The 13978-nt window shown below is 56.3% G+C and overlaps 2 protein-coding genes across 6 annotated transcripts; both read right to left on the bottom strand.

Annotated features, from left to right (window-relative positions):
• Positions 1-665: 665 nt before the first annotated feature.
• Positions 666-1850, bottom strand: LOC129208220 (interferon lambda-3-like). The gene is made up of 5 exons (XM_054830570.1): positions 1689-1850; positions 1367-1444; positions 1048-1191; positions 874-954; positions 666-761 (listed from the first exon to the last, which is right to left on the bottom strand). Exons 1-5 carry the CDS (start codon positions 1848-1850, stop codon positions 666-668), a joined length of 561 nt encoding a protein of 186 aa, XP_054686545.1.
• Positions 1851-7157: 5307 nt separating this feature from the next.
• LOC129208300 (putative methyltransferase DDB_G0268948) lies at positions 7158-13313 on the bottom strand. 5 transcript variants are annotated; one of them, XM_054830794.1, is made up of 7 exons: positions 12575-12594; positions 10844-10972; positions 10164-10324; positions 9675-9888; positions 9062-9162; positions 8157-8294; positions 7158-7584 (listed from the first exon to the last, which is right to left on the bottom strand). In XM_054830794.1, the coding sequence occupies exons 2-7, from the start codon at positions 10952-10954 to the stop codon at positions 7494-7496; spliced, it is 816 nt and encodes a 271-aa protein (XP_054686769.1). In that variant the 5' UTR covers positions 10955-10972; positions 12575-12594; the 3' UTR covers positions 7158-7493. The 5 variants fall into 5 exon arrangements, with proteins under 5 accessions (XP_054686769.1, XP_054686767.1, XP_054686766.1 ...); XM_054830792.1 differs by lacking the exon at positions 12575-12594 and adding an exon at positions 12154-12221; XM_054830791.1 differs by lacking the exon at positions 12575-12594 and adding an exon at positions 11696-12083.
• Between the last annotated feature and the right edge of the window lie 665 nt (positions 13314-13978).

Genomic DNA, 13978 nt, shown 5'->3' with positions numbered 1-13978 from the left:
AGCAGGCTCCTGCCCCGAGTGGCAGGGACAGCCCCGGCCATGACAGCATCCCTCTGTCCCCAGAGGCAAACCCCGGGGAGGGGGTCAGGGTGCACCCCCCCAGACAGCTGGAGGTGAACACGAGTGTCAAAGTTCTGCTAATTTTCAAATGCCCCAAATTCACCTCAATGTCCTCTCTCACCCCCCCCCAATAACTGGCTTTTTCTGAAGGGATGACATTACAGCAAAGGGTAGTGAAAACATGATGGCAGCTTGTCTGTTTATGGTATCTATTTTATTTTTCATATTAAATAGCACGTAAAAAAATAATGGCAAATATACATAATATCTCTGTAATAAATAGCAGGTACAAAAATAGATTTTCTTAAAAACAGTGTTTTGAAAAGCAGCAAAACAAAGACATCCAATAAATACACTTATTCCCATTGAACAGCATCTTTCAGGAACAGCATTCCTGAAGCCATTTATAAATACACAATAAACCCCAATAATTTAAAAGACGGGGGGGGGGGGGGGATTGTTCCCTGAGTTCACATAAATAAGAAAAACATTTAAATAAGAAATACAGTCCAGTGATGCAATAAAAATATTTTTTGCTTGATCCTCGGGGCATCCTTTGGGGCCGGCGAGCGTGGGGCCACGCCGGGCGTGCTGCTGGCGGGGGGCTAAGTGCACTGCTCCTGGAGGGCTGCACACCGCAGGTCGTTCAGCACTTGGAAGAGGTGGAGGATGGCGGAGGCCTCCAGGCAGCCGATGGTCTCCTGCGGCGGGGAGAAGGGATGGATTTAGCACTGGAGACAGGGTGCGGCGGGCCCTGCGCAGCCACGCGGTCGCTAACGCCCCGAAACCCCTCGTCCTGCTGGCCCGACTTACTGTTTTCTTGGCCGTCTGCAGCTTCTGCAGCCAGTGCCTCAGTTTCCCAGAGGGCTGATGCGAAGGGGCCTCCGTGGCCATCTGCAAGGAAAGCAGCTGCGTAAGGACCGGCGATGCCCCACGGCAATGTCACCTGCACCGGCGCCACCGCGTTTTGGGGAGGGGAGCACTCACCCAGCCTCGCAGGTCCTCCCGGACTTGGGTGAGGAAGGTCAGCGGCCGCTGGCGCGTCTCGGCGAACGCGGGGATGGCGGGGAGCTCCAACATGGTGGTGGTGAGTTCCAGCTCAGCCTCCACCAGCATCACTCGGTCGGCCACCTGCGGGCGGGAGCATCCCGGTTAGGGACCCGAGGCGGCAGGGCTGGCCGCAGGCTGGGGGACAGGGTTCCCGTGCCCTGCCCGGGGGTGCGGGTGGAGGTGGGACCATCTGACAGGAGATCCTGGCTGGAGGGGGGGAGCGTAGCCCCTTTTTACAGCATCGCTTTGCTCTTACCGATAGCTCTGCCGTGTTCCATTTCCGATGGAAGAGCCTGGTGTTGCATTTGCGGTCCGACAGCAGCATGATGTCCTCCTGCAGGCATAAACCGAGAGAGAGAGAGAGATTGAAAGACTGTCATCTTGACGTTTGGCGATGCGCAACCCCGGTCAACCTGGAGGGATTTGAAACCAGGACGAAATTTGGCCCAGCATCTTTCTTGTCCCCAGACTCCCTTGGAAAACTGTCCCAGAAAACATCCACCTTGTCACTCAAGGTCTTGAGTTCAGCATCCCCTCTGCCTTGCCCCCCACCAGCCCCCGTTGCCAGCGGTACTCACAAATTGCTCCTTCATCTTCTGCACAGCCTTGAGCTCGTGCGGCACGGGGAACTGATACTTGGACAGGCTGAAGCTCTTCTTCAGGGCGTCCGGGGGGAAGGCGGCCCCGAGACTGTCCCCCAAGACCAGTGCAAGCAACAGGGTGAAGCTGAGGTGCAGCATTTTGCTGACGAGAGCCTGAGGGCGAGCGGGTTACGATGAGGCGAAAGCGCTGCGGTGCAAGAAGCCTGAGAGGATGAAGCAGAGCGCTCTGGGTCAGATCCACCAAATCCCTGATGCAGAGACGCCTGACGGTGCTGCCGCGGGTGGCTCACTGGGTTGCGGGGCCGGTGCGCTGGCAGCTGGTTCCAGGGAGCTGCTTTGCCTCCTTGGCCGTGGCTGCCTTGCTGCCCCATTTCCTCGGCTTTTATGCCTGCCCGGTGTAATTGCGCTTTCAGATTGGCAGGAAAATCCGCAGCCTGGCGGCTCTGGAAAGAAGAAAGCGAAAGCGACGGTGGAGGGAATCCCGCTGTTGCAGGTGCGGTAGGTGCGGGCAGCGCCCGCCTCCCGCTGCCTGCCCTGCTGCCTGCTGCGCTGCCTGCCCTGCTGCCTGTCCCGCCTCTCACCTCAACGGGGTGAGCGCACCCAGCGCCCTGGGGATGCGGGGGGATGCTCGGGCTGCCTTCGGCGCGCGCCCCTCCAAGGGAGCCGCGCAGGGGGACGCTGCTGCCACGTCGAGCGGCGCAGAGGTGCTGGCAAGAGCGGGGAAGCCTGGGCACGACCCGGCCCAGCTCCACGCCAAAAGCTGTGGGAGACCCCCAGGCACACAGCCCCATGGGGACAGCGGGCTCAGAGCGGCCAGGAGGGTTTCAGTGCCTCCTGAGGGGCAGCAGCTCGTGTCTCAGTTTCCCCAAGGAAAGCGCAGCACAACGGCCGTGGCACGGAGGGGGAAAAAGTGGTAGCCGGGAGCGGGCACTGCTGAAGGCAGGCTGCGGGCATGAGCTTTATGTGCTGCTTATCCTGAGGGACCAGGTGCACTACAAAAACAGGAAAAAAGGTGAAAGCAGAAGCACTTCCACCTAGCGTTTTCCAGGTGGGACGTAGGGTTGTGCAGGGAGGCTGCCGGAGAGGAGCGGGGCTGCCATCCCCACCAGCCGCCGGAGCTGGCCGGGGTTTCCTCCCTGTTTAGCACGGAAACGCAAATATGACGTATTGACATCTCCCTGCTGACAGCCAGAACGATGTCCCCATTCAGCAAAACCCGTCCTTCCCCCAAGGTAACCTCCTGCGATGCAAAGCCATCATCGCTGTGCTTTTGGTTTCACGCGTTCCTCAAGCATTAAATACAGAAAATTAAGGCAATACCTGTAGCTAAAAAACAAATGCACAATAACGCAGCGACAGGCAGAAATGCACTTTGCGGTGCCTCATGTGGTGGCCGTAGAGGAAGGACCCACTTTTTAATTTATTTGGAAATAAATTGCTGACTTCAAGTGTGAGTCCACGCAAACGAGAAAAGTTCTTGCACAAGGTTGTGGAAGGATACACCTACGGGCGGGCAGACCAGCACGGACCTGCTGTGCCAAGTCGTGGAGGTGGGCTGGGACCTCCGGACATGGTCCAGTCCAACCCCCGCTCTAGCAGGGCCAGCTGGAGGAGGTTGACCCGGGATGTTGTCCAGTTTTGACTGCCTCCAAGAATGGAGGCTCCACAGCCTCTCTGGGCAACCTGTGCCAGTGTTTGACCACCCTCGGTGTAAAAAAAGGGTTTTCTTGCAGTCAGAGGGACTTTGACGTGTTTCAGGTTGTGCCCGTTGCCTCCTGTCCCGTCAGCAGGCACCACCGAGAGATGAAGAGGAGCAGAGACAGCAGACATGGAGCAGCACGGCTTGGATGGCGGCTATTTCCACTTTGACCAAACCGGATGCGGGTACAGCTCGGAGAAAAGCCAGGAGAGCAAAATACGGTGCTAAAGCCTGCTAGCGCCGTGGGCGCAGGGTTTCCCTTCATGGCAAGTCACGGACGTTGTTTGCTGGAGCAGGCTGCCCTGCCAGCCTCCCCCGCTGCGGCAGGTTCAGTAATTAAAAGGTCAGGTCAGGTCCTTCATCTGTCCTCTCAGTGCACGGAACGATGGCGCTGTCTTTCCTGTCTCTCCCATTAAAGAAATGCACAGATTTAGAAAAATAATTTTTATTTAATGCAACAAGTTCACATTCAATGCAACTATGAAAAAAAAAACCCCCAAACCAGCATAACTAATTTCTCGTACGCTGCCCGAGCGAGGCACGGCTCAGCTGGAAGAGGTGGGACCTCAGCAAAAAAGCCCGATGGGCGTAAAAATGAACTTGGCCCCGGTGAGGGAGGGGAGGGAGCAGGGGGCCCGGTGCTGCCTCACGCTGGAGCCCAGCCGGCTCATGGCACGGGCACCGTGGAGCGTTTCCTCCTCCAGACCAAGATACGAGCCACGCTGGGATGTTTTGGCACCTGAGCTGGATCTCCAGTGGCCACCAGTGAGGCTGGAGGAGGGTCCTCAGCACCCAGCAGTGATGTCCAGCGCCGGAATGGCCCCGCCTGCAGCCTGTGCTCCCAGAGCAGGGCTGGAAGATCGCCCTAGCACGCGCGCAGATCCACGAGCCACTGCCCCGTGCCAAGGACGGCACTGGGGACGCTCTCGGGTCACCCATCAGGTGTCCAAGCAGCATCCCATCCCTGCAGAACCCAGCTTCTTTGGCTCCTCTTCCCCATCGCTGCGGCGTTTATCTCCCAGGTGTCATTTCTGGTTGGAAAAGTGAAACCTCATCTCTTCACGCAGGTGAAAGAACATCCAGACACACCAAAGGAAAAGTGAAAGCCGAGCGGGGAAGCTGGGGCTGCGAGCACAGCCCCCCGGCACTTAGGGCGGCCGTGATGGAAGTTGAAGATCTCCCAGGAGCTTTGCTCAGGTGTTTGCCCCTCACTTGCCACCAGCTGTAGCCGAGCCTGTGGGTGCCCGGCTGAACAGCAGCGAGAGCTTTTCTCTGACGGGACTCGGTCACACCATCCGGCAAGGATCTCACATGGCAACGCCAGGCTCTCCGTACCCCGATCCCCAGTTCGGCCAGCAAAACTCAGCTGCATTCAGCACGGTTGTCCAAACCACGCTAGTGCCGGCTCCTGCCGGAGCAGCGGAGAGTTTCCCAAAGCCGGCATGGGCTGGGGACACCGCGCCGTGCCCGGTGGCGTCTGCAGGGTGCCAGGGATCCATGGCAGCCTTTGCTCCAGCCCTGGCGGGTCCCAGCCCTGACCGCAAACGGCACCGCGCCGGGTATGCGGCGCAGATGGCAACGATGGAGCCCCCTCCTCAGCTTCACACGGCCTGGCAAGCTGGAGCCACCCAAACTTGCTCAGAGCAAGAAATCCCAAGGTGTCAGGAGGTCCCAGGTGCAAGAAGGAAAGCGAAAATGGGCAGGGCTGGGGGCAAGGATGGCAGCAGCACCAGGTGAGGCAATCACCCCATGACTCATCAGCTGCCACGTCACCCAAACATGAAAAGCCTTGGCCACAAGCCATGCCACTGGAGCAGGACGGCAAGGACAAGCTCAGATCGCTCCTTCCTGACCCCTTTTGGAGCTCGTTGGCTTGTTTGGGATGAACAGACTCATGGCTCAAGTCACTGGTCTTGGAAAATAAATAGGGGGAAAAAAAAAAAAGTGCCCCAAAAAGCCAGCTTTAAACCCCCCCCAACCTGGGTGATGTGCAGGAGCCCTGCTTGTGGCTCAGTGGCACCGGGGCAGGGGACATCAGGAGGATCTGCAGGTTTCTGCTTGGCAGCCACCACTGGGCCCGTCCCCGCTGGCCCGGGGTGTCAGAGCCATCAAAGCGCTGCCAGCCCCGCTACGCACCCCAAAACCCCGCACCGCCTCTCAGGACGCACGAGCTGCAGCCGCCGCCGCGATGTCGGGCTGGTTTGTGCAGCTCCACGCGTCTCGTGCTGCTGACACCATGCCCGAGTGCATTGGTGATGAAATCTCTGGTGTTACATCATGGCTGGTCACCTACTGCATCATCCTGGGGAGTGCCCTGAGCATCTTGTCAATGCCAGGGAGGGAAGGGCTGTTAATTGCAAAGTTAATTAGTGAGCAGATTTAAACAAACTGTTTTAAAGTGAGGTAAAAAACCCAAAGCAGTGCTTTTTCACCAGAGCCTTTGCGCCAGCACTGCAGGGACACGGCCTGTCCCTTCCCTGGGGACATCTCCCTGCCCAGGGCACCCTGTGGGGACGCACCTCACCGGGACAAGCCCTGCCAGCCCAGCTGGGGCTTCCCCAGCCAAGGCAGCTGTAGGTGCCACCAGCCTCCCAGTAGCACCCAGCTCCTTCACCTGGTGTGGTCCTGGGCAGGGAGAGACCTCTAGTGCTCCTTCAGGAGATGACAGGCCACCAGCCCCATCCTCACCCAAGCAAGGGAGGTTTTCTGGGTGCTGCTCCCCCAAATGCAACCTGTGCCCAGTGCAGCCTCTTTGCTGGTGACCTGCAGCAGGGCTCCACCCAGCATCACCACTCAATGAGGTCTTCTCCAACACCTGGCCACAGAGACCAGCCTCACAGCAGCACTGGGCTTTCCTCCTGGGACCCTACCACCTGCCTGGGAGCCACCAAGCAGGGTCAAAGCCCTTGCCCCCCACCCCGGGCAGGCTGGGCCAGCACTCAGTGACCCCAAGGGAGATACGCCCAGGGTTGAGCACCATCACCAGGTTAAGGAGGCTCAGTCTCTGCACCCATAGCAGGACCATACCCAAGAGCCCCAGGACTGCAGCTGAAGCACATCCAGCCCCAATAAGCCTCCCCCCAAGTGCTGTCTCTACAGGGGGGGCACAGAGGCACCACTTCTGTCTTCCTTAATAACACACCAAGGTGTAACAGAGCAAGGCCACAGCCCTCCCCATGGCATTGGTGCCACCTTCTTACCAGGGGCAGGAGTTACAGGAAAGGGAAAGGTCCCAGCAGAGGCTACACCTGGCCTTAAAAGCCTCCAGAAAGCAAACAGGATGAGACCTGTGCTGGGCTGTGCCTGGCTTTGAACCCCATTGCCTCCATCTGCCCCTCCCTGAAACGCAGTCTCTAATCTTCCCTTCGCAGCGTGGGGGAGCAAGAGCAGGCACAAACCCGCTCCCCTGCGGCAGCGATCTCAGAAAGGCTCCAGAGTTGTGCTGGGGCCAAGCAACCCCGTGAGGGCCAAGGCAGCAGGGCTGGCGCAGCGCTGGGCAAACCTGGGGTAGATAAGGTGCTGATACGCCTGCGCCAGCCAGCAAAGCACCAGGGATGGGGTCACGCAGTGGGCGAGAACAGCCCCTCCTAGCTTCGCCTGGGCGGGGAAAGGGACAAATGGCCTTTTTCCACCTCAAAACCCATCTACCCCATGAAGCGGAAAGTAAGCAACATCCAAGAAGTTCAGTTATTCCCACCCCAGCAGGTGCTCTACAGCCTCTCTTCAAAAGAGGAGCCACAAGCAACTTTTTCTCAGCTTTTTTTTTTATTATGAATTGTGTAAGAAATACAGCAAGTTTCTCAGCTGTTACTGTGATTCTCATCCCTAAGTGCAATCCAACCACCACCAGTCTGAAACTGGACCCTTCCAGTGCTGACAGCACAGTGCTGGGCAGACTGGAGGACCACCATGGACAGGAACCTGCATAAATCCACATCTGCTTTCCACAGAAGATCAAAATTTTAATTACCAAAATCAGCATCAATCTTCCCAAGGAATAAGGGTGGTCACAAGTTGGGTATTCAGAGACAACCCACTTTATCCTTCCCTTCCAGCACGAGGTCAGGAGAAGGGTTTTCGTCTCACCGTCCCTTGCACCCCAGCACACAGACGTGCCTCACCCAGAACTCCACCGGGGTTTCACGAGAAGAAACTCCCATCACCTCCAGCATCCTGAAACAAGAAGCAGAGAGAGGGTCTCACTCCGCCCAGCCAGCTCTCACCCACGTGGGGCAACATCCACAAACAGATAGGTCTCTTCCACCCAAAGCATCGAGGTCTTGATGGCAAGTTCTTCCAACACGCACAAGCGTTGTTGTGGTCAGTGAAGAAGTTACAGGCATGGGGATGCCTCCCCTTCCCTGCTCTGCAGCAAGCCCTAGTTGTGGGCCAAAATATCTTGGTTGAGATACAACTATCAATATTTCCCCCTCCCCTCTGCTAATCAAGAGCAAGGCAGAGAAACTCAAGAGACCTTCGACATGAGACTCACGGGGATACATCAGTGCATGACGACCATACAGCTACATGGACTTAAAGTCCACTGACACAAACTGAGGTCAACCGTGCTGCGAGCAGCTGAGGATCTGCTGTTTAACTTCAACAAGCATCCGTCCACACCCAGGGGGAAGGAGGGAATGTGTCACTGCACAGCTCACTTCTAGCTTTGAAGGGGTCTCCGCAACCTCACTCTTCATTCACTGTGTAAGAGGGGTCTTCCATGTCCTGCTTGTTTTCCCTCTTACCTCTTTTCTGTCTCTTGGAGGAGGGATTTTGCAGCTTCAGGGTCATTCTTCTTAAAGGCTTGATATGGAGAGACAGACTCCAAGTAACCAACCACACCAGCAACAGTCATGGGAATTTTGTCAAAGATATCAGTGATTCTAGAAGGGAGATGGGGAAGAAAGGAGCACTGGAAAGTTAAATCTCAAAGGCAGTGGAACAAGGACAACAGATTGAGGTGGTGGTGAATAAAATGCCCAACACCATCAAGCATCCAACAGATGGAAACAACATCTGATTGTGGCATTTGGGGGGTCAGGAGCTCCAACTGATGCAGCACTGCAGAAGCAGAGATGGTCCCAGGGACCACCTAAGACAATCCGTGACTTGAACTGCCCTTTCGATACAGACCTACCTGCAGAGCCCACTCCCCCTCCAGCACCCAGGACACCAACACTTCCCCAGCCCCGCTGCCAACGCATCCTTTTTGCCTGCGGAGTCAGCCCCTGCCCCGTGCCTTGGTGGGGAGGCAGGCACTGGCTCCCCAGAGGTCTGGGGCAGGTTCTTTCTCTCACTCCATTTTTCCCCTTCATCCATTAAATGATCTGCCCAGAAGCCTCAAGTTATCATAAGCCACCAACTTAAAAAAAACCTCTAACCCAGTTCTGCCTTGAGCAGGAAGGGACCTTGCAGCCCTCAGACCACACCTGCTGGCCCAGAATAGCTGCCTTAAATCCAACGGGATGGGAAGCACAGCCACGTGGCTCTGCCACGATGCAAAGGCATTTGCTGAAACCCAGCAGCTACCTGCTCCGGCAAACCCGGCTCCCTCGTGTCCTCGCTGGGTTGGTGGCAGAGCAGCCCCGCAGACGAGCGGAGGCACCACCTCTATCTACTCCTGGTGCTGCACCGAGGAGTTCCTGCTCACCTCTTCTTGTCTGGAAATGGCAGGGCCTCAAAGATGTCTTTGTAGTCTTCCAAGACGAGTTTTATTCTATTATGTGAATATTTTAAAAGCAGGTCCCAGGACTGTAAAGACAGCAGATTACAAACAAACACAAAACCACTTGAAGCTCTCGGTTTCAACTTAATTCAGGTTTGCTTGGCCCTAGACCTGATGCATTCCATCATGTTCTGTTTGTTTGGGTCTTCCTACTCCTTGCATTAAAATTCACCAAATCACTCTTTCCAAAGAGTTTTACTTGCCACTCTCTTCACTGTGATCAGGACAACAGAAGTCCCTGATGATACCAGCCCCCCAAATCTGCTCCACAGCCCTTCTTGCCACACCAAAAAGTCTGCCCTGTTAGTCCTAACGTCCCTCTTTTCATCCAGCCAGCCCCAGCCCCACGTGGGAACCACTAACACCTCATCTCAATCTCGTCCTTCTATTTAACCGTCCCTCTGCCCCACCCTGTGATAGGAGTCCTCCAGTCATACCCCCCAAGCCCATGGCTTTCCTCTCTGCATCTAAGTACTAGGCATCTCCCGCTGCCCAGACCAGGAGGCGAAGCCCCAGGGTTTAGGTTCCATCACCTCACCTCCCTGAAGACTTTGGTCAGCTTTTCAGAGCAGTTTCCGTAGCGCAGACTCATGTCCACAGTGTAGGTGCTGATGACCACGCAACCACCCGGCTTAACCACCCGGTTTGCTTCTCTCATGAACTTCTCGATATCAAACCAGTGAGCAGCCGTAAACGAAGTCAGGAGGTCCACCGAGGCATCCTCGAACGGCAGCTCCTCTGCAGGGCACACGCTGGAAGGGGGAAGGAAGAAAAGGCAGTGTATAATACGGGAATTAGGGAGTAGGACATGAAGTCAGCGGGCATTTTTTGGAGTCAATGGTGACTGTTTGGGATGCAAGACCACAGCTAACAAATCTAGGATAATGCCCATTCACACCAGGAATCCCATCACATGGGATTTACTCTGGTGCCAGCTGGCTCTTATAACAATCATACTCACAAAACAACACCTCCACGCGAGGGCCTGAATTTTGCCTTCGACTGAGCTTGCTCCCCCGACACTCACAGGTAGGAGACGTTGGGCATGGAGGGGGCGTCCCTGGCCTCCTGGATCTGCGCTTCACTGATGTCCGTTCCCACCACCTTCTTGAAGTGCTCCGCAAGGAAGCGGGTGCCTTGTCCAGACCCACAGCCAACATCCACCACCAGCTCAGCAGGGTTCGCCCTCTGCAGGGGGGAGCGGATGCATCTCAGCGGGTGGTCTCCCAATTTCTGTGCTTTTTACCCCATTCTGTCCCCCAGCATCTACACAGGAACAGCCTTGGCACGGCACAGCCCACGGAAAGGCTCTTCTCTGCCCACAGCTTGCCCTGAGCCCTGCTGATTTATTCTTCCCTGTGGCACCAACCAAGGTAACACTCCCAGCAGGCTAAATACTACTGCCCACAAATACTACTACTGCCCACAAATACTACTACTGCCCACAAATACTACTACTGCCCACAAATACTACTACTGCCCACAAATACTACTACTGCCCACAAATACTACTACTGCCCACAAATACTACTACTGCCCACAAATACTACTACTGCCCACAAATACTACTACTGCCCACAAATACTACTACTGCCCACAAATACTACTACTGCCCACAAATACTACTACTGCCCACAAATACTACTACTGCCCACAAATACTACTACTGCCGTGTTTTTCCCTACAGCTTGGCCGTACCCCACTCACCTTCTCCTGCAGGTAGGTGAGGATGGTTTGCTGCAGCCCTTTGCCCGGTGCAAACCTGTATTTCTGGTAGACGGCTGCGTGCCCTCTCCCCTCGAACATCTGGGTGGCCATGCTTGGGTGAGTTGGCTCCTGGGAAAGGCAGCAAACCAGGTTTGTCACCGCGGGATCAAATTCCTCCTGCCTTCCTCAGCCTGTGACGGCAGGTGCTAAAGTCTCCAGTTCCTGGCAGGGACTTGGGGAGGACTTTGCCCATGAGGCTCCAGCGAGGGAGCGTGAACCTGCTCACCAAGCATCCCTCCCACAAGTATAAGCTCACTGCAGAAGCAAACCAGCAGCGTCTGACAAGGAAAAGCTTTCTAGGCTTTTAAACCCTTCTCCTTACTCCTTTGCTTTCCCCACCCGCCTGGGCGTCTCCCAAAATAAATCACCATCACAGCTGCAACAGCTGTGAATTTGGGGGGCACCGAGCAGAGCATCAGAAAAACTAACAGCAGAAAAGTGGCCTTTTTGTAAGGAAATCAATGGTTCTCTATTAGCACCCCGACCATACCAACCCCACCCTGCACTTTCTGAAACGCCCAATATTTTTTCCCACCCCTTTCTGCCCCAGCAATCCTCAAAGCCTCCCTGGAACCCCAATCTCCGTTAACCCCGTTGCCCAGAACCACACGCGAGGGCGAGCCTGGCCTCGCCCCGGGGCCCTGGGGCCTCCCGCCAGCTCAGCCCCGCGTCCGCGGCACCACCGGCCCAGCCATCAGAGCTGCGTTCGCGGGTACGGCGCCCAGCGCTGCCCCACTTACCCATCACTTTAACCCCCCCAGCTGCCCCAAACCACGCGGTCCCTGCACCCACCAGGCAGAGCCCTGCGAGCCAAGGCCCAGCCTATTTCGGGCCGTTGCTCACGGCCCATCGCGCCGCACCGGAAGGCTCTCGGTCGTATCCTGTTTGTGTCGGTACCCGAGCAGGCGCTGTCTGAGACAGCGGTGACTCCGTGCTCTGACGACAGAGCCCAAGAGCCTGCCAGGAGGACTCCCTGCCTCCTGGGGTGGGCAACCGCACCCTCTGCGCCTTCCCAGCGAGCGAGGTGGGCGGAAGGACAGAAGGACACGAGCAGTGCGAGTTTCTCGAGCGACACGCCAACATCCAGCGTGGGGCGGTTATTATATCTCGTGATGCTGGGCTAGGTAGCAGCTCAGCAGGGAGCAGCAGCCCCGCCAAAGCCCCTTTTTGGGGGGGATCCTCCAGGTGCTCTCCGTGGGCTCAGAGAAGCCCTCTCCCCCCGCCCCGGGCAGCTTCACCCCTCCTCTTACCGCCTGCAGCCCCGGCACCTCTCCGCTCGGAGCTCCCGGCCGCTCCCGCCGCCCGGCACAAAGGGGACGCAGGCGCCACCCCCGGTACCACCCGCCCCGGCCGCGGGGGGAGCGTGGGGCCGCCCCGGGCAGCCCGGCCCCTGGCTGCTTCCTTCCCTCCACCGCTGTCCCGGCCGGAGCGGCAAAAAAAGTGGCAGGCAGCTGCCAGAGTCTCCATCCCACCGAGCTCCTGGAGCCCGAGAGCCGAGCCTTCACCTTCACGCAGTTTCTGTTGCTAATTAAAGGCAGTTTTCAAAATACCCACGATTCAGGGGGATGCTCAGCAGCCCCGCACACCTGGGGAAGCAGATGCAAAGGCCAGCAGATGCTGGGAGGTAGCAGGAGAACAGGATTCAAACGCTATGGGCACCTAAAGTCATACCTAGAGGTCTGGCTGTGCTGGAAGTCTCCTCCTCTTGTCCAGCAGAAAGAGCAAAGGCACAAACAGAACCTGTATCACCCCAGCACCAACCTTCAGAGCATTGGTATTTAAGGGCTAGGCAGAGCCCCTCCCCTGATTTGGGGCAGGATTTTACCCTTACCACACTGCAGTGATGCTTACTGCATACAGCTGAAGCCAGCAGAGCCGTGCTTCGCTTGAAGTGCATTCACTTCACTTTGTATTTTGCACAGTGCTTGTGAATCTATGCTAATTAGCACAGCCCTTCCTAATTTTAAGGGAAATCAGTGGAAGTTATCCAGGGGCTGAAGATGGAGGCCACTTTGGAGTGGTTTGCTGAATCAAAGCATGGGTTGGAGTTACTGGGCTTGTGCCCTGAGTATTTCATTTGGGTCACCTGCTGCTTAGTTGTACCAGAGGGTGCGTAGCTACACCAAGAGAAAATACACCACAAGCACCAAAAGCCTCCTTGTTTTCATAACCCGCAGTGTCCTGCAGCATCTGGCAAGAGTCTGGCCTGTTTGGGGTTTAGATACCCTGATTTTGCCTGTACTTTGCTGAGAATGTGGGTGCAGATGGAAGGGATGATGTCCTGGGCTTCGGTCACTCGCCCTCTTCCTGACTCTGAGGTCCCCATAGCACAGGCTGCTCTCATGGGCGATGTGCAGGTGATATTTATCTGATTATCCTCTGGCTACAGCTGAGACCAAATGCCTACAGTAAAAGAAAACATGAGCCAGGCATGAGCTGCAAATGGTACCAGTCCTTTTCTAAGCTCTCCCAGCCTTTGGCTCACTGGATCCAGCTGCCTTTGATTTCCTACCCCAACTCTAGACCCCTGTTCCCCAAGTGACAGCTCATCTCCGATGGCCCTGCACCATGCAGCAATAAATCGGTCTCCTCGACCTTTGGATTGCTGAGCCTTAGCCCAAAGGTAAGTTATACCGCAGGCACAGAGAATCAGACCTTGTTCATCATCGTACCAGCCTACTTATTAAATTTGTAGGCACTAAGGAATACCAAATCACCCTGGGGTCTTCCCGACTTGTTCCCCAAACCTACAGGCCTTGCAGATTTAAATTACATAGTGGGGTCCTGAACTGATAGACCTCCAAACCCTAAGCTTAATGCAGAACAGGAGATGGTAAGATCCTGGCATCCCTCCACGCCTGCTCTCCTAAAGTCTTGCCTCCTCCCTGGCTCCCAGAGCTTTGCTTTTCCAAGCAGCATCAGCAAGCTAACCCTAACCTCATCTACGGCCAGGAGATCAACTCCTGTCCTTGGAAATACAGAGGCACTCGCTCGAGTGCTTCCGACGCCTACCCCGTGCTCCTCTGCCGTCGGCCGTCCCAGCCCACGCCGTGTCCTCATCTTCCTTCCCGCAGC

This window comes from Grus americana, chromosome 6, assembly GCF_028858705.1.
Source record: "Grus americana isolate bGruAme1 chromosome 6, bGruAme1.mat, whole genome shotgun sequence".
NCBI classification, from domain to species: domain Eukaryota; kingdom Metazoa; phylum Chordata; class Aves; order Gruiformes; family Gruidae; genus Grus; species Grus americana.
Note: the sequence above shows the minus strand (reverse complement) of the source record. Positions and strands in the feature narration are given on the sequence as shown.